General features: G+C 38.9%; 1 protein-coding gene across 2 annotated transcripts in view; it reads left to right on the top strand.

Annotated features, from left to right (window-relative positions):
• The window catches only part of LOC100404555 (solute carrier organic anion transporter family member 1B3), an 81,265-nt gene extending 69,339 nt beyond the window's left edge, over positions 1-11,926 (top strand). For both annotated transcript variants that reach the window (XM_035255179.3, XM_002752097.8), the window contains exons 13-15: positions 1,054-1,118; positions 3,670-3,787; positions 10,817-11,926. In XM_035255179.3, coding sequence (XP_035111070.3) covers positions 1,054-1,118; positions 3,670-3,787; positions 10,817-11,060 — 427 coding nt within the window. In that variant the 3' untranslated portion in view covers positions 11,061-11,926. The remainder of the gene's footprint in view (positions 1-1,053; positions 1,119-3,669; positions 3,788-10,816) is intronic.
• Positions 11,927-20,146: the final 8,220 nt, after the last annotated feature.

The following is a 20,146-nucleotide window of genomic DNA, read 5'->3' as shown; positions in this document are numbered from 1 at the left end:
TTAGGGTTTTGTAACGTACTAGATAAGCATTATTGTGTCCACTTTGCAAACAAGGGAACTGAGGCTAAGAGAGATTGAGTGATATACTTCCACAAGTCACTTAGCTGAGAGGAAGCATAATCTGTCTATTTACTTTCAAGAACATTAACTAGCTAGCATCTAACTAACTAGAGACACTAACTAGTATCTCTGACTAGGTGCTTGGTGAATGTTTCTTGATTGAAGGAAGCTACTTGTCTCACTGAAAAAAGTCACCATCCAACAGTTCAGGGGAAAAAAAACGTTTTTATCAGTTAATTCAATATTTCAGTAAAGGTGGGTTGAGCCACAGTCACCCCCTCATCCCAACCCACCTCCTTTACTGATGAAAGATGATTTCTTTTTATTTCATATGTACTAAGTTATCACAAGGACGGTAGTGTCATTAGTTCATTGAACACAGAAAAATGGAATTTTAGAAACATAAGAGTGAGTGAATTTCCAAATGAGGATACAAATATGCTCCTATCTTTAATGTGACAGTTAAATATACTAGACACTACAACACAGAAAAGGGTTTTGATCCTTCTGGTTGTATGGTATAATTTATAAATCATTAGTAAGCTATTCTGTTAACATTGGCAGAAATACGGTGGTCAAAAGCGATCTGCTAAGAATTACTCCCGGGTAAAAGTACCCAATCTTTTCATGTGAGCTACCTCGACTAAATAGTTTGCACAAGATCATTTTCTTCATAAGCATAATAAAGTCTGTTCCAACAACTTCCATAAGGTTCATATGAAAGGATCGTAGGATTTTCATAAGGTTAAAAGGTGAATATATTTGTTAAACTGTCTTGAAATCATAAAGCATTGAATCAATAAGGGAATTACTATTATCACTCAGGTGTTTACCTTTGAAAAAAGTTGAAAACGTAACTTTGTATAATGTGAGACTTTCACTTAAGAGTATTCATTCCACCACGAAGGAAAATGATACTGATACGTGTGTTGATATTAAGTAGTTTGATTCTTTAATCATAGGCATGGTTTCTTTGCCTTTATCTCGTTTCAGGATTGTTCAGCCTGAACTGAAAGCACTTGCCATGGGTTTCCATTCAATGGTTATTCGAGCACTCGGTATGACGAATCGATAGATTGCAAATTTTAACATATAAATGTTCATGTTAAGCCTTAAAGACTGAATGCAATTAATTTTCAACTGTAAGACCGTATAAAGAAAGGCATAAGTAGAAATCATTTCTACTTCGTGATACATGAAAATAAAAAGAGACGGGAAACTTGAGTGACCTAAAAGATAATTTGATTGTTAATTCTAGTTAAAGTCGGTCTGCTAAGAGCAAGGAATCATCGTATTTATGCTATGCTCTTTCTAACAGAAACACAGAGATAGATGGTCTCTGAGGTTTTCCTTCTTTCAGAAAAGGAAGAATTTTTTTTTCAGATATAGGCAGAGTGGAGGGCATTTCTTATAAGTGGGGGTATTATTTAGGACAAGCCTAAAGTAGCTTGGGAGCTCTGGGAATCTGGTCGGGCTGAAGCTGTCTGAACAACAGAAGCTGACAGCGGTTATGCCCCTCCCCACTGCCCGGTCCTGTAAGGCTGGCAGCTCACCGTTCGCAGGAGTTAATGCAAAAGGGAATGAGAACTCAGCCTCTAGAATTGGGCATGTTGGATTAAGAGCATGTTCTCAATAAAACTAAGCTCAGAAAATTCTGGTTTATGGTGGCAAAGGGTAGGCTTGTAGACTCCAGAGGCCAAAGGCCTATTTCTAAATATGCAAAGGTGATGAGAAAAGATTTAGGAAATTACCCTTTCTCCCTCATTGCCACTTGCTTTTTTTTCCTGCGCAGATGCTTGTTGTTAAATAATGTCTAGTCTAATCTCTGTGAGTTCTCCTTTGTAAGAACTGTAACGTAATAGTACATAAATATGTACTTATTCCTGGAAAGTAGGACAAGGGCATCATTTATCTAGGGATTGGTGCAGAGGACTGATTATGGCCTGTAGGTAGCCACTGATGGCAGAAGGAAAAGAAAGTGGGGGTCACTTCCTGGGACTCTTGCAAGCAAAGGGAAACGTCTAACTCTGTGACCAAAGTACAGTGAAGAAGTTGTATGTGAAATGTATTTGGTGAGAAGCTCACAGATCCTGAAAGGTAAAAGGAAATACGAAGGATTGGGGAGAGAGAAGATGGAGACGCTGCAGGGTTCCATTGGCTCTGTCCCGGCATTCCCTTTTCTGTGTCCCTAATCTTCAAGCCTCTGTCATCTTGGCAGTTCTCTACCTACAGATTCAATGAAGATAGCTTGCTCCTAGAACCTGGGACACAGAGGCTGAAAATAGCATCTGGTAGTTAGGAATCCTTCTGACATGTGACCGTTAGACTCTGACAAGAGAAGACATTGTCTCAGCAACATAAAACAGAAGAAAATAAATTTTGCCATTCTAACTGTGAGCCTCCGGTTTTGATATGTCCAATACGTGGCACAATGGAGCCTAAATACTTCTGTGGGAAACATCCACACTTAGTACCAAACTTCCAATGCATAAGCAATTGTCTTAAATATGATATATGTGTAAATGGTAGAAGGCCTATGTAGTGTATTAAACTAAAAGAGATATTCAGAAATTAGGTTCTAAAATGTGTGAATTATAAAACAGAGCAAGAACAAAGTAACAACTTGTATGCTTCAGTTCTGCCATCTGAAGGATAGCTCTCTGCTATGATGTCCCTCAAAAGTTTGACCAAATTACCTATTCTTAAAACTAAGAGTTAATCTCAGAATTTATACTTCTATAAACAACATCGGTAACCCTGGAGTGCCACACATTCAGCAGAATCATGCACTACAAACAAAAGTTGACTTAGGGACAGACCACTGAAAATACATGCACCATTGTGCGCTGACAGAAACGAAACTGAGCAGCAGAGACCCAGCCTGCTGCCTAGGTTGCTTTAGGAGATAGTTCAAAGTGCTTGAAGTCAGTGGAGACAGAATGCAGGACTGCAGACCCCAGTGGCCCGAAGAAGGAGAAAATTGGGCTCTGAGCCCAGAAAGAAGTCAGACCGGCCAACAGCTTAGCACTCTTTGAGTTGGGCCTGAACTTCTCTGGGAAAGGAATCAGGTGTAAGCATTTAAGTTTAGTTATTTTAAAATAGTATTAAATTCTCCTGCCTTTATAGCAGTTGAGCTGAGAGTTTGGTTATAATTTTGACTCCCAGTCAAGTTATAAAGTTATAATTTGACTCCCAGTAATCCAGCCATTCTCGCCTAGGAAAAATTCCATATGAACCAATGTTTTACTGATAGCATTCATGTTTTAGCATTTCATGTTTTACTAATAGCATTCCTTTTTTTTTTTCACCAATCAGGCTTAAGTTAATTCATATTGCAGAAAGAGCAGAGTACATAGATATGTAATACTCCTTCTTCCCTCCGTATATAGGGAGAGAAGAGTAGATCAGATATGTCTATGTCATTACTATATGATTTACGTCTTTGCCATTTCTAATAATTTTGTTACCTAGTGGGTGTAGGCCAAAACAATTGCATAATTTTCCCAAACTTTAAACTTGTATTAATCCAAAATGTATCAGTGTAGACTATCACCCAGTTACATTTAAAAGAGTTCACTTGGATTGATACCTTCTTATCTCATGTTGCAGGAGGAATTCTAGCTCCAATATATTTTGGAGCTCTGATTGATAGAACATGTATGAAGTGGTCCATCAACAGCTGTGGATCACGAGGGGCTTGTAGGATATATAATTCCACATTTTTTGGGTAAGTTGTCATAAACATATTTCATTAACAGATTTTTCCTTTGTCTATGCTATTGTCTAACGTATAGAATTTTTAATGTGATCATAATGTGAATAATGATAGTTACCATTTAGTGAACACTTGCTTTGTATTCACTATTGTATCAGGCAATCTGGTATCTCCTTTTAATACTCTTAGAAGCTGTAGGACATGCATATGTTCCTCCTTTTTCCTTAAATATGAAGAAAACAAGATTCAAGAATAATGAGTAACTTGTCCAAAATTGCACAACTGAAAGTCATACAGCTGGGATTTGTACTTGAATCTCTTGATTACAAAGCTCTCCTCCTCTGGCTTCTCCAGGAAGGCACAGAATGACCAGCTGTAGCTCTGTTTATATGGTAATTGAGAATAAATGGGCAAAAATGTTTTGATACTCTTCTATTCATAGGCAGAAGTATTCTGTAAGCGGCATTGAAATAACTCTGTTATCTGTAGAAAAAAGAGCTGCTACAAAAATTGTAACTTCTCTCTTATAGAAACATTAATTTGTAATTTATATATTGATCAAATATATATATGTAAATTATATATTAATCAAATATATAAATTTGATTTCTGAAACTATAAGTATTAGAACTACTTATAGTAGAATTTCTTTTAATTATCAAGGAAGAAGAAATGTGTTTGTAAGTATGACCCAAATGCTTCAAAGTATAATAGAAAAAATAATGGTGAAAGGATTTATATTGCTTTGTGTATATACCCAGTAATAGGATTGATGGGTTAAATGGTAAATCTGTTTTATGTTGTTTAAGAAATCGTCAGACTGCTTTCTACAATGACAGAACTAATTTACATTCCAACCAGCCACATATAAGCATTCCCTTTTTTCCACTACCTGTTCAGAATCTGTTATTTTTTGACCCATTAACAATAGCTATTCTGACGGTTGTGAGATGGTATCTAATTGTAGTTTGGATTGTATTTTTCTAATAATAATAATGTAAACATCTCTAATAGTGACATAGAATCCTAAGTGAACTAATGCATGAACAGAAAACCAAATATCTTATGTTCTCCCTTGTAAGTGTAAATCAAACACAGACACAGACAGATGTCCTATGTGTATAAAGATCTCTTTAAAATCCATAAAAACAGGCCAGGTGTGGTGGCTTATGCCTGTAATCCTAGCACTTTGGGATGCCAAGGCAGACCACTTGCGATCAGGAGTTCCAGAACAGCCAGGCCAACATGGTGAAACCTTGTCTCTAGTAAAAATACAAAAAAAGAAAAAAGAAAAAAGTTAGCTGGGCATTGTGATGCATACCTATAATCCTAGCTACTCAGCTACCTCACAAATCCAAACTACATCAATCAATGAAAGAAAATCAGCTATCAACCTACAAAAAGAAAAAATGGGGCCGGGCGCGGTGGCTCAAGCCTGTAATTCCAGCACTTTGGGAGGCCGAGGCGGGTGGATCACAAGGTCAAGAGATCAAGACCATCCTGGTCAACATGGTGAAACCCCGTCTCTACTAAAAATACAAAAAACTAGCTGGGCATGGTGGCGCGTGCCTGTAATCCCAGCTACTCAGGAGGCTGAGGCAGGAGAACTGCCTGAACCCAGGAGGCGGAGGTTGAGGTGAGCCGAGATCGCACCATTGCACTCCAGCCTGGGTAACAAGAGCGAAACTCCGTCTCAAAAAAAAAAAGAAAAAAAAAAGAAAAAATGAAACTGAGACTCAAATAGCTGAATAAGACAGTCTTTAAAAACTTCAAATAGTGTAATTTTAACACATGAACTTGTAAGAAAGGCAAAACAACGGACATCATTATCAGGACATCTCAGGGCTCAGTGTGGAGAAGGCAGGGAGAAGCAGATGTAGCAAAAGGGATTTTTAGGGCAGTGAAACTGTTCCATATGATATTGTAATATTGGATCATGACATTATACATTTGCCAAACCTACAGAACTTTACAACATAAATAGTGAACTTTACTGTAAAATAAGGCATTCAATCATGTATCAATATTTCTTCATCAAATGTAACAAATCTGCTGAACTAATACAAGATATTAATGACAGGAGACACGGTGTACATGCTGGGCAGAGAACTCTCCATACTTTCTATACAGTTTTTTGGTAAAACTAAAATTGCTATAAAATATAAAGACAAAAAAATCATCAAACATTTTTCAAAGAAAAAATCACTAGTGGTTATAAAACATAAAAAGATTGCAGTTGTGTTATTATCAATTATGTTACGATTGCAGTTCTGTTATCAATGAATAAGAACATGAACATCATCTTGGTAATGAAAGAAGTATAATTAAAAGTCACACAGATTGTCAGCAATCAAAAATGTTGCTTGAAATCACATCGCCATGTGTGTACCTATGCAACAATCTTGCATGTTCTTCACATGTACCCCAAAACCTAAAATGCAAAAAATGTACATTTTAAAAAAATGCTGCTTGAAGACTGTGTTGGCAAAGTACATAACTGATCCAGCAGCAATACTTGTAGGAATTTATGCTACAGATAGCTACACTCCCAAAATACTGAAAATAAAGTAAGAACCAATCAAGAGGAGATCAATTACATTGATAATGTGCATGCAGGTAAATGAATATTCTGAGATCTTAAAAAAAGAAAAATCTGTTTATTTGCTAATATGGAAGCCTATTCACAATATATTGATATATTCACATATATATTATGGGAAGAAAAGGAAGCATTCCATGAAGAATGTGTGCAGAACATACTGTTATAAGTGTGGAATGTTTCCTAGCTTAGTTCAGATCTCTGGAGAAAACTCCATGGATCAAATTTACTCAAAGAACTTGCTTCTGCCTAATGTGTGAATTCACCATCTAACATCCCCAATGGGCAATGATCCAGTTGTTTCAGGAATTCTAGTAAAGCAGTATCCACTACCCTCACAGACATTCTCTTAAATTTAAAGTAATTATAGAAAATCTTTCCCTAAATGGGAGATTTTATTTCTTTTCTTTTCCTTTCTTTCTTTTCTTTTCTTTTTGTGAAATGGAGTTCCTCTTTGTCACACAGGCTGGAGTGCAGTGGCACAATATGGCTCACTATAGCCTCTGACTCCCAGGTTCAAGTGATTCTCTTGCCTCAGCCTCCTGGTGCCTGCCACCACGCCCAGCTAATTTTTTTTTTTTTTTTTTGTATTTTTAGTAGAGATGGGGTTTCGCCATGTCTGCCAGGCTGGTCTCAAACCCCTGACCTCAGATCTTCCACACTGTCTTCCACAATGTTTCCACTAATTTACACTCCCACCAGCAGTGTAAAAGTGTTCCTATTTCTCCACGTCCTCTCCAGCATCGGTTGTCTCCAGATTTTTTAGCGATCGCCGTTCTAACTGGTATGAGATGGTATCTCAATGGGGTTCTGATTTGCATTTCTCTAATGACCGGTGGTGATGAGCATTTTTTCATGTTCGTTGGCTGCATAAATGTCTTCTTTTGAGAGGTGTCTGTTTATATCCTTTGTCCACATTTCATGCGGTTGTTTCTTTTCTTCTTGTAAATGTATTTAAGTTTTTGTAGATTCTGGCTATTAGCCCTTTGTCAGATGGGTAGATTGCATTTTTTTCCATTTTGTTGGTTGCCAGTTTGCTCTAATGACAGTTTCCTTTGCTGGGCAGAAGCTCTGGAGTTTAGACAAATTCTATTTGTCTATTTGGCTTTTGTTGCCATTACAAATTCCACTTGTTCATTGCCGATGAATAGGAAAACTTTGCACATTAGCATATTAATCTTGTATCCTGCAACCTTGCTGTAATTGCTTATTACAAATAATAGACAAAAATCTCAAATAATAGACAATTATTTGTAATTGTCTATTATTTGAGATTTTCTACATATACATATGCAAAGTCAATTTTATTTCTTCCTTTTAATCTGTATACATTTCATTCCATTTTCACTTTTTTTTAACATGGATTTTCTGTCGCATGTTGAAAGTCAATGGCAAAAATGGACATTCTTGGCTTGTTCCTGAGCTTCGCAGGAAAGCTTTGAGTTCTTCTCCATTCAGTACAAAATGTGTAGAGTTTTTGCTATATGTTTTTAATCAGTTTGATAAAATTCTTCTCTATTCCTAGTTTAATGAGAGTTTTTGTTTATGAATGGGTGTTTGATTTTGTCAAGTGCATTTTCTGAATCAATTGATGTGATCATATGATATTTTTATTCTTTAGTCTTTATTTATATAATAAATTTTATAATTGATTTTTGAATGTTGAACCAGTCTTGTAAACCTGAAATACATTCCACTTGGTTGTGGTGCATAATTTTTTAATGCAACGTCAAAGTCAATTCGCTATTCTTGGGAACTTCTGCACCCATATTTGTGAGATGTATTCCTCTGAAGTCTTCTTTTCTTATGATGTTTGTCTGCTCTGGGTATTAGAATCATGCTGACCTCACAGGATGAAACGGGAAGTATTCCTGCTGCTTCTGTTTCTCTGTGGGAGATTGTAATGAATTGGTATAAATTCCTACTTAAGTGTTTTATAGAGCTCACCCGTGAACCCATCTTGGTTTGGTGTTTTCTGTTTTAGAAAGTTATCACCCATCATTTCTTTAACAGATATAGGCCTATTCCGATGGTCTGTTGCTTCTTGTGTGAATTTAGGTAAATGGTAGCTTTCCAGGAAGTGGTCCGTTTCATTCAGATGATTAAAACTGGGAACCTGGTGCTGTTTATGGTATTCCCCTTAGTTCCTTTCAAGGTCAGTGAGGTCTGCAGTGATGTACCTTCTTTGATTTCTGATATTAGTAAATTATGTCCTCCTTTAATCTAAATTATCCTAGCAAGGGACTCATCAATTTTCTTTTTTTTTTTTCAGAGAAACAGCTTTTGGTTTTGTTGTTAATCTTCTCTCTGCATGTCCTGTTTCAAATTTCACTGCGCTGTACTTTTACTATTGATTTTCTGCAGATTGCTTCAGACTTAATTTGCTCTTCTTTTTCTAGTTTGCTAAGATAAAAGATTAAATGATTGATTTAAGATATTCTTCATATATTTTTAAGCCTGCTTTTGCTGCATCCATAACACTTGATGTTATAATTTTATTTTCACTTATTTCAAAATATTTTTAAATTTCTCATGAGATTTTATCTTGACCCATGTTTCTTAGAAGTATGTTGCTTAATCGTCACAGGTTTTGAGATTTTCCAATTATCTTTCGGTCATTAACTTCTAGTTTGATTCCACTGTGGTTTGAGGACAGATATTGCATGAGTTCCATTCTTTCAAATTTCTTTTCTTTTTCTGAGACGGTCTTGTTTTGTTACCCAGGCTGGAGTACAGTGGTACGATCTTGCTCACTGCAACCTCTGCCTTCTGGGTTCAGGCAATTCTTATGCCTTGGCCTCCTGAGTAAGCTGAGATCACAGGTGTGTCCTATCGCGCCTTTTTTTTTTTTTTTTTTTTTTTTTTGTATTTTTGTAGAGACGAGGTATCACCGCCTTGTTCACTATGTTGATCAGGCTGGTGTCAAATTCTTGACCTCAAGGGATCTGCCCACCTTGACCTCCCTAAGTGCTGGGGCCTGAGCCACCATGCCTGGCCTTAAATTTCTTAAGATATCAATTATAGCCCAGAATGTGGTCTCTCTTGGTGAATATTCTACATGAGCTTGGGAAGACTTTGTAGTCTGTTGCTGTTTGATGGAGTAGGTTGCGTGTGTTATACTGTGATTAATAGTATTATTGAGTTCAACTATGTCTTGTTGAACTTTGCCTGATGAATCTCTACATTTCTGATAGAGGCATGTTGAAGTCTCCAATATAATTGTGGATTCATTTACATTAATTATCCACTTAATATTGTCCATAGGTTCTTAGAAACTGCCTTTAAGCAAAACAATATACTACATGCCATAGGAACAAAGCTATTTTTATACCAATTATCTATGGTGGAATTGGTTTCATTATACAATAGATAATTTCACTTAAAATCGCCGGGCGCAGTGGCTCAAGCCTGTAATCCCAGCACTTTGGGAGGCCAATGCGGGTGGATCACGAGATCAAGAGATCGAGACCATCCTGGTCAACATGGTGGAACCCCGTCTCTACTAAAAATACAAAAAATTAGCTGGGCATGGTGGCGCGCGCCTGTAATCCCAGCTACTCGGGAGGCTGAGGCAGGAGAATTGCCTGAACCCAGGAGGCGGAGGTTGCGGTGAGCCGAGATCGCGCCATTGCACTCCAGCCTGGGTAACATGAGCGAAACTCCGTCACAAAAAAAAAAAAAAAAAAAAAAAAAAAATTGTGATTTCCAAGACCCTGTTGACAATATTAAGAGAATACTTACTGCATTTCTCTTTGCAGCTCTGTCATTTTTCTCACATATTTAGACACTCCATTTTCACATGCATATATGTTAAGTATTGTTCTGTTTTTTAAAGGGATAATAGGATAACTAACTCCTTCGCTATTATGTAAAGACTGTTTTAATCCTTCACAAATTTCCTTGCTTTTAAGTCTGCTCTGTTTGAAATTAATACAGCTACTCCCACTCAATACAGCTACTCCCACTCAATACAGCTACTCCCACTTCCTTTCTTTTGATTCATGTTATCAGCGTATTTCTCCCTCATGTTAATGTGGTAAAAGGTTCTGAAGGAAAGTAGCATTCTGTATTTCTTTGATAAGGCCTCAATCTTTTAGTAAGCCTGTACCTCTGGATTGTGAACTTCAAATATGCTTCTCAGTTTCTGTCTCCCACTCCTTAGGTAGAATGAGATGGCTTGATGGGGCTGGAGTTACATATTTTCCTCCCTCCAAAAAGAATGCTAGAGACACCAGCAGTTTAGCTCCTGTAGCTTCATAACCTTTTTAATAATAGAAAAACATTTTATTTCCCCAATGGAAAGAATAAATGGAGTTGTTCTCTTATATTTGTATGTGTAACTTGGTTTATTTTCTTTTAAGGTATGCATACTGAAGATAAAAAATGTAAGATATTTTACACAATGTAAACTGATACTTGACTCTCTTTCTTCTCTTTCACAGAAGGGTCTACCTGGGCTTGTATTTAGCTTTACGAGCCCCAGCACTTGTTTTATATATTGTATTCATTTTTTTAATCAACAAAACGTTTCAAGAAAAAGATACCAAGGCATTGGATAATGAAAGCAAACTAATGGACGGAGCAAACTTAGAATTCTTAAGTAACAGTGAACACTTTGTCCCTTCTGCTGGAGCGGACGGTAAAACCTGTAATTTGCACGTGAAAGACAATGCTGTTGCCAGCTAACATTGCATCGACCCGTTAAGATGTTATCTTGAAGAGTTCTTGGTATTTTCACTGAGAATTTCAACCTTCTTTACTTACAGTGGAACAATGAACAAGCTTATGAATTTATAATAAAACAAACTATAAAAATGGGGTACCCATGGTTAGGATATCGCTATATATTTATTGTTAATATTAGGGTATATGATCCATAAAAATTTAAAGTGGGAGGCATGGTTAGTATGTAATACAATAAAAAATAATTGCTTGGTAGTTGTAACTGCTAATAAAACCAGTGACTAGAATATAAGTGGAGGTAAAAAGAAGAAGGTAGATTAATAGCCTAAATAAAGAGAAAAGCCTGATACCTTAAAACACACACACATAGACACACACAGACACATACAGAGAGAGAGAGAGATTGAGAGAGAGAGAAATACTTTAGATGTGTTACTTAGGCCTAAACCTGGATTTATGCTATAATGATATATATTTTTCATATTAAGTTGTGTATTTTCAGAAATTATGAATATTAATTTATAATTTGAAATTGTGTTTGACTAACAAACTCAATGCATCTTCTTCCAATCTTCCATTAAGATCCTGCAGAAGAAACAGAAATATTCAAATAATTGTGATGTATAATTATGAGACAACATATTATAGTATGTGTTAAGTTTCAACTGGGCCCATGGAAATGGGATTCAGAAAAACTGACTTTAACTTGAGAAAGCAAAACCCATTGATAAGGTGTGTCTTCATTGCATCTGCCTTTTCTCTGGGAGAAGCAAAATCTGTTTTATTCTCTTGCATACGTGTTTATTCATTGTGCCCGAAACGTATCTCCCACGTCTCTACAAACTGTACAATAAATAGAGAAAACAAGATCAAATATTTAAATGTTGCCTTTTCTAGTAGTGATGCAGGATATTTCTTGGCCTCTTCACTGGACTTGCAACAGGGCCTGCCATGCTCAACCCCTCTGGGGGTATCTAAACATATAAAGGAAACATTAATAGATTTACAGGGAGAGATACACAGCAATAAAATAATTTAGAGGGATCCTAGGTCTGAAGTCAGAATTCTTCAAAATCTACCTCTCATCCTATTGTGCTGTGAAAACTGGCACCCAAGCCACAAGACAACGTCCTTCCCACTCTTCTCTCCACTTTCTCTTCTTGTGGCCACCACCTTCCCTGACCCACAGCACCTGTTGACTAGCTGCCACCAAGGTTCATTCCAAGAATAAGGGTTTTTCAGTCAGTTTGTGGTCAGTACAGCCAGGTCCGGGGCTGTCCCTTCAGATCAATGGGCTCTCCTCTGGCCCAGGGCAGGTCTAGAAATGCCATCCACAAACCAAGGCCTGCATCGCTGATATATTATGATTTTTTTCTCTCTCTCTCTTGCTGCATTTAGGATCCTTTCTTTATCCTTGAGTTTTGGGAGTTTGATTATTAAATACCTTGGGGAGTCTTTCTTGGGTTAAGTCGATATATTTGTCTAGAAAATTCTCTATTTAATGTTTTCGCGTTGTTATATCTAAAATTGCTATGTAAATGTAATAAGTATCTGTACTTAAACTCCCTTTTTCATTCTTAATAGTGTTTATTTGTGCTTCCTCTCTTTACTTGCCTTTCTAGATTATTTTATTGTTATTATGCTTCACCTGCTTTTTATTTATTTTTTTTTTGTTACGTCTATGGTATATAGTCTATTTATAAATTTCTGCCTTTTATTTCTAAAATTTTATTTTCTTATGAAACATTTCTATAATATAGAAAAGCTACTGGATTAGATTTAAGTCCTGCTGTAATCCAGCATCATCTTATTTTAACAACTAATTCCATTTGCAAAGACTCTGTTTTCAAATAAGCTCATGTGGTGAAGTTCTGAGTGAATATGAAACGCTACTCAACCTAGTACAAGGTGTTCTGCCTCGTTAGTCAGATGAAAACTCTGAATCTGGATATGATCTTCTCACTCCTGATAAGTGCCTCATTTTCCTTTTGGAAACTAATATCCCAGAAACCACTGGGATGGTAGAGTTAGAACCTGTGCGTTCAGCTTGTGCATTCAGCTCTGTTTACTCCTTTATGTTTCTGTTTAATTTCTGGAAAACCAGATGTCAGGGGCAATGCTGATATTGTCTTTGAACATAAATATATCCTTGTGGAATTTTAAAAACATATTGTACCAGTTATTCTTATTTGAGATAGGAAATATGGCAGTACGTATTGAGATACTGAATTATCAGTTTGTTCTACTTTAATGTAGTTACCTTCTGTCCTTTTCTAAATATAAATTCCTTCATTTTCCTGTGTTGGTATGTGTGTGTGTATGTGCATGTGTGTTTGAAACACACACACACACACATTTAAAGCTCTAAAAATCCCTTTGGTTATTGCCTGGGTTAGCATCATCTCACGAGTTTACCTACTCAGTGTTTTCATTGATATACCATTCTAGTTATTTAATTATTTTATTACAATTTATTCTTTTTCCCATGAGGAAGCTAAGAATGCATTTGTTTCATTTCAAACATTTGAGATTCTCAGCACTGTTTTATTATAGATTTCTAACTTTATTACATTGTGGACAGCCAACAATAGTTATATGTCATAAACATTTTTTATCATTTTAAACTTTTTTAGTGGCATGGGTCCTTAGGGTTAAATACCTATGAGACATCTATCTGTCTATCAGATGTCTATATGTCTGTTAGATTACCCTTGTACAATTTAATTGTTCAAATCTTCAACATCCTCACTAATTTTTGTCTGTATTTAACATTTATCTGTAGTTCATGTGTGTTGAAATGTCCCACTCTCATAAATATGCATGTGTTTTGGGAATCAGGAGGCCGGAGAGACCAATGGGTGGAACAGGAGGAATTTATTTAGGTGCAATGGCTCAGCAGATTCACATCCAAACACTGAGGTATGAACAATGGCAGGGCTTGGATTTTATACATGAAACTAAACAGACTTCACTAAAACAGACTTCACAGGTGCAGAACAAAGGCAGTTTATCAAGCAATGATAGGCACATACATCTTTGGCTGTGCAGCCCAGATGGCCATTACCTAGGTTGCTCAAGGAGCCTTGCACAAGCTTATCTGGTGTCCTCCATTGTGGCGCCTAGATGGTGGGAGTCCAGGTCTGCATAGGCATTTCTCATGACCTTTGCTGTGCTGCTGAGATGAGAAACAGAAACTCGTAATTATCAGTTACAGAGAACAAGAATCGATAAACTCATACAATTTGCAGAGCAGAGTAAGGGGGAAGGGCTTAGGGAAGTGTGCTTATATCAAAGGAAAGAAGGAGCATTTGTTTTTCTGCTCTAATCTCCCGCTCCATATGCAGCTTTCTTTTTTTGAGACAGAGTTTCATTCTCGTTACCCAGGCTGGAGTGCAATGGCACGATCTCGGCTCACTGCAACCTCCACCTCCTGGGTTCAGGCAATTCTCCTGCCTCAGCCTCCTGAGTAGCTGGGATTACAGGCACGCGCCCCCATGCCCAGCTAATTTTTTGCATTTTTAGTAGAGACGGGGTTTCACCATGTTGACCAGGATGGTCTCGATCTGTTGACCTAGTGATCCACCCGCCTCGTCCTCCCAAAGTGCTGGGATTACAGGTGTGAGCCACCGCGCCCAGCCTCCATATGCGCCTTTCATGCTTTTTATAAGTCAGGTTTAATAGAAAGCATCACTGTTATTTAATTCTTCATGGAGGATTAGTTCTTCATGTGGGCTGATGTTTGGGTAAAGCCATCAGTTGAGTGTTTGTTTGGTTACTAGAGCTTCCGTGGCTAATTGGATGTTTCTAATAAGGAGAGATAAGAAGCAAGGGAGTCTAAGGCAGGCTCCCAGTGTGACCAGAGCTACTCCTACTAAGGCTTTGAATCCTCCAAGAGAGAAAAACCAGCCTCCAAAAAGGGAGTCTGGAGACCATCCTTTCCAAGTCTGGACTGGGACATGGGCTAATTTCTCCATCTTGGCAGTTATATCCTCGATGACCTTTCCATTGTCATTGATTTCTAGGCAGCAATTGGTTAGATCGAATTTTCCACATACCCCTCCCTCTTGGGCTAGGAGGTAATCTAGGCCAGTCCATTTTGATAAACAGCATTCCTCATTTTTGTGGCTTGGTAGGCAAGCAGATTTCAGGCTCTCGCTGTGTCATTAGTAATGTTTTCAAGTACTACCTGTAACCGTATGATACAGTAGAGCATATTATAGAGGTGTGGTGTCCCCCCCCCCCCCATTCTATCTTCTTCCCAGGTAGCTGGGCCATAATATTGAATTGTTCTTTCAGGGGACCATTCATTGGCTTTCCAGTCCCCTATGGTTACACCCCATTTATTTCTCCCTTTAATGTCATCATAGATGGTGTACCCTAAGGCGTCTCCTTGCCTTAGAGGGATTAGAAAGGACAGCTTAATTGTTCCTAGTACACAAGCCCCTGTCCATTTGTCTGGTAACCGCCTAAATGCCCGTGGTCCACAGACGCAATAAAGTTCAGCGGGGACCTGCCAGGTATTTGGAGCTTCAAGTTGGTGCCAAGAGATGCTTAAAGAAGGGAAATAAGAGAATGAACTCGGTGGGTGATGCAGGGTTGTATTTTCTACCCCATCATCAAGTTTTCCCTACTTTCTCATTGTAGTATTGTCATTCCAGGCACATTAATTCTCATACCATTTTCCCCAGCAAGCAATACAAAACCTCCCAATTATAGAGGTTTTTAAGAGCCAGATGCTCAGGCTTGCAAGCACAGATTCCAGGGATGAGACAGTTAGAGTGAGGTTATTTTGACATCAATTCCCTTGCCTCCCATGACCAATGGTCTTCCATGTTGGTTCCTTCACAAATGTAGCATGAAGAAATGCCGAGGCTGCCAGCAATGTTTTCAGCAAGTTAAGCAAATAGGTTTCTAGCCAAGGGGGACGGCCCACACAGCTCCTATTCAGCATGCTCATAGAATGATTCAAAAGCTCAGAATCGTTGGTGTGGACATGTCTGAGCCTTTTTGATAATACATAATGAAACTCTGGGGCCTGTTCCTGTCCTGCCAATTTGCGGTATTACGGAGTGTCCTGTGGTCCAAAAGGGTAGATCTGTCCTTAAGATGGTGGAATTTAAAGGGTTACAGGTTTTCATTTTACAATAGGATGTTGTTGGCTTGCTGGTAAGTGTGGCAGCCCTTCCTGATAGGTGGAGTTGCATATGGGTAGACCACAGGGTGCAGTTTGGACCTCCAGTCTCTGGAGGCCCTATTAGGTGCTTGGGACTGTTACTGCTAAGCCTCTCCTGTGTTAGGCTCTTACAGGAGGCTTCTGGACTACTTAGGCTTTTGAGGTACATGGCATGGCAAGCATCAAAACACAAGGAAATAAGTCCCCTGTAGCAGGGAGGGACCTTCTTGGATTGAGTCAGAAGGTCCCTTTCCTCCCCTTCCTCTGACTTGATATGTATTTCAAACCAGCCTTCATAAGGTAAGAGCTTAGGGTCAGAATATATATAGGGCTGGCAATTTTCTGGGTTACACACTAAACTGATTGTGAGGTTATGGGTGCAAGTTCCTAGGCAGGTGCATTCGTGCATGGTTTCATCTGTAACACCATTTGGAATTTAATAGCCTCTAGGTTAGAAGGGTTAAATTTTATAAGAAGGTTTAGAATACAGAGATTGGATGTGGGTATTAAGATTGCCATTACTAGCTGGGGTCTCACAGACCACGGCCATGACATAACTGTTAACCATTTCAATAGGTTGTAGTACTGGTTTGCCTCCACCAGGTGTCACTGTACTTTACCAGAGGCGTTAATGTGGAAGGACCTTTTTTCTTAGCATAAGTGGCATTGGATTGAGTGGCTCGAGCAACCTTAATGTTAATTTTGGCTAAATCTTTCCTGTAATTATTAATCCTGTTATAAAGGTGAACATTAGGCGGAATATTACAGCAATTACAATTTTTCATCCAGAATTCCACATCGTGGATGCCACAGTGTATAGTCCTACCACAAAGAGTAGAGTCAATCCAGAAATTTCTGCAAAAGTGATATAATAATTTCCATCCAAAATTTTATTTGCCAAGATAAAGAATTACCCTTTGGGGTTCTATGACATTACAAATGTAATCCCATGGATAATTAAAATCTTTCTGCAAATATGCATCAAAAAGAATTTCCGATAAATCTTGAGAGGAAAGGGAGAAATGACTTTAAGTTTCTGGTAAGGTAGAGGTAGGACTGAGAAGAATGAGTGCCCCTCACTCATTTACTTAATTTTTTTTTTTTTTTTTTTTTTTTTTTTTTTTTTTTTTTTTTTTGAGACGGAGTGTCGCTCTTGTTACCCAGGCTGGAGTGCAATGGCGCGATCTCAGCTCACCACAGCCTCCACCTCCTGGGTTCAGGCAATTCTCCTGCCTCAGCCTCCTGAGTAGCTGGGATTACAGGCACGCGCCACCATGCCCAGCTAATTTTTTGTATCTTTAGTAGAGACGGGGTTTCACCATGTTGACCAGGATGGTCTCGATCTCCTGACCTCGTGATCCACCCGCCTCGGCCTCCCAAAGTGCTGGGATTACAGGCGTGAGCCACCGTGCCCGGCCCATTTACTGAATTTTTACGCTTGCAGCTTAAGATTTTCTGTCTCTTCACATTGATATCCAGAACATTCCTCTGACTCGTCAGGAGTTGATTCCTATAACTTTAATCACTGAAAGTGTTGAAAGAAGAACAAGTGAGGGGCCCTTTCAAGCTTGTGCTTTAGGGGAGGAGAAAGAGAGAGGAGAGAGCCTTTGCCAATACCAAATCTCCTTGGTTGAAAAAGGTGGTCCTATTTTTGGGTTGGGCTTTTGCTAATTGTGTTGATTTGGGTTGGAAGTGAGCTAGGGACGTTACATGTTTACTAATTCAAAAGTCAGTCTCTTGGTCTGATAGAAAATCATTTGCAAGGAAAGGTCACCCAAATAGCTTTTTGAAAGGGCTCAGACCCAAGCTTCAAGGGGTATTTCTTACCTGCAGTAAAGCCGTGGGAATGGGAGCGACTCAAGGAAGGGATGTTTCTTGGGATAATTTTCTGAGGTGCCTTTTAATAATATCATTTGTCTTCCCTACCTTTCCTGAGGACTGGGGTGTCCAAGCACAATAGAGATGTTACTGTATGTGGAGTGCCTTTGAGAGTCCCTGCCTGATGGTGGCCTCAAAAAAGGAGCCCTTGTCACTTTGGAGGTTCTTAGGTTAGACCAATGCAGGGAGTTGTTTCATTAACTAACACTTTTATTATCTCAGAGCTCTTTTCAGTATGTTGAGGAAATGCTTCTAGCCAGTATTGAAAGTTTCCACCCACACCGGGAGGTATTAGATGACCTTTGTTTGTGGCATGTGGCTGAAGTCTATCTGCTAGTCCTCCCTGGGTAGCTTCCCGTCCTTTGGGTTTGAGGCGGATAAAGTTACCCGTTGAGGGTATTATTTTTAAGACAGTTTATAAGTGTTAACAACCTGCTTGACTGTTTTTAATAAGTTCTCTCCTGAAAACAACCTCTGGGAACACTGATAAGTTTTATTGATTCTCAAGTGAAAAGCTTGGAACTGGGTGAACAATCTTAAGGACTTCCAGCTGTCTGGAGGATGGCAAGCGGAGTCTGCCGTCCTCTGAGTGTAGCCATCTTGAGTACCGAAAAGTGTACCCTCAAGAGACGGCCCATTCTATCTCTGCAGAGGGGAACCGAGGTTTACTTTCTCTTACGGAGTCTTCCCGTTTTAGAGGGGCTTTAAGTGTGTTGAGGCTTCCCTGCCCCTTGCTTATTTCCAGATTATTCCAGATAACCTAACTTGTTTCCCTTGACTGTTCCATCTGTCCCTTTCTGATGTCTCTTACAGGGCATCCCTGCTACCTCGCATGGGAGGAAAACCGAGGATTCAGGGTGGTATTTTATAGGAGACCCATTGGCAGTAAGACAGTGTCTTCCCTTCCAAACGGCAGCATGAACATAGAGGACTGAGAACGCATACTCAGAGTCAGTGCAGATCTTAGCGACCTTTCCCTTGATCAATCGAGTGCTTTCAGAATAGCTGTCAGTTCACTAGTTGAGCGCTTGTGCCTGGTGAGAGAGGCGCACTTTCAGTAACATCATTTAGAGTGACTACTGCAAACCCTGCTGAAAAGGAACTTCCGTTCATGAAGAGGGTCCAGTGTGAATTTTCGAGGAGAGCTTCCCTGAGATTTCCCCCGGCTCCACAGGTCTGAGCCACGAACTGTTCACAGTCATTTTTAGTTTCTCCAGTTTCCTCGGGGAGGAAAGGGATTGGGTTTAGGTGAGAAGACGTTTGTAAGTGGATTATAGACCCTTCTAAGAGCAAAGCCTGATATTTTAAAATCCAGGCGTCTGTTAGCCAAAGGCTTTTCCTACAAGACAGCAATTCTGCTGTATTATGTGGAATATAAATAATGAAGCCACATCCCCCCGTAAATTTGGTGGCCACTGGCAGCAGTACGATGGTACTAGAGGCAATGGCTTGGAGGCATGCTGGCCATCTTTTAGCCACCCAGTCAAGTTTCTCACTCAGGTATCAGGTGTCCCACTGGCTTTTGAGCTGATCCTTGAGCTTAAGTTAAAATGCCCAGGGCCGTTCCCTTTCTTTCCGATACATAAAGATGGAAGGTCCTCCCTACGCAAAGGCTGAGAGCTGGTACCTTATATAAGACTTGTTATAGCTGGTTAAAAGCTTTTGGACCTTCAAGTGCCCATGTTGGGAAATAAGTTTTAGCTGTTTTAGTATCTTTTATGAGGTGATACAAGGTGTGAGCTACCTCCCCATACCCAGTTATCCATGGTATGTAAAATCTTGTAATGCCTAAGATCCCTCTTAGTTCTTTCAGGGTTTTAGGAAGGGGAAATGAAGAATGGGCTTAATTCTTTCTTCTTCTTCTCCTAATTCTCTGGTCCATTCACACAATGCTAATCCAGACACTTCACTGAGGTTTGGCAAAGTTGGGCCTTGTATTTTGAAACTTTATATGCTCTGTTGGCTAAGAAATTAAGAAGAGTGCTCGTGCCTTCCTGAGAAGCGTTCTCAGTTTGGGGCACAGAGCAGTGTCATCTCC

The sequence above is a fragment of the Callithrix jacchus genome, chromosome 9 (genome assembly GCF_049354715.1).
Source record: "Callithrix jacchus isolate 240 chromosome 9, calJac240_pri, whole genome shotgun sequence".
Classification (NCBI taxonomy): domain Eukaryota; kingdom Metazoa; phylum Chordata; class Mammalia; order Primates; family Cebidae; genus Callithrix; species Callithrix jacchus.
The sequence above is the reverse complement of the archived record's forward strand: the minus strand, read 5'-3'. Positions and strand labels throughout refer to the sequence as shown.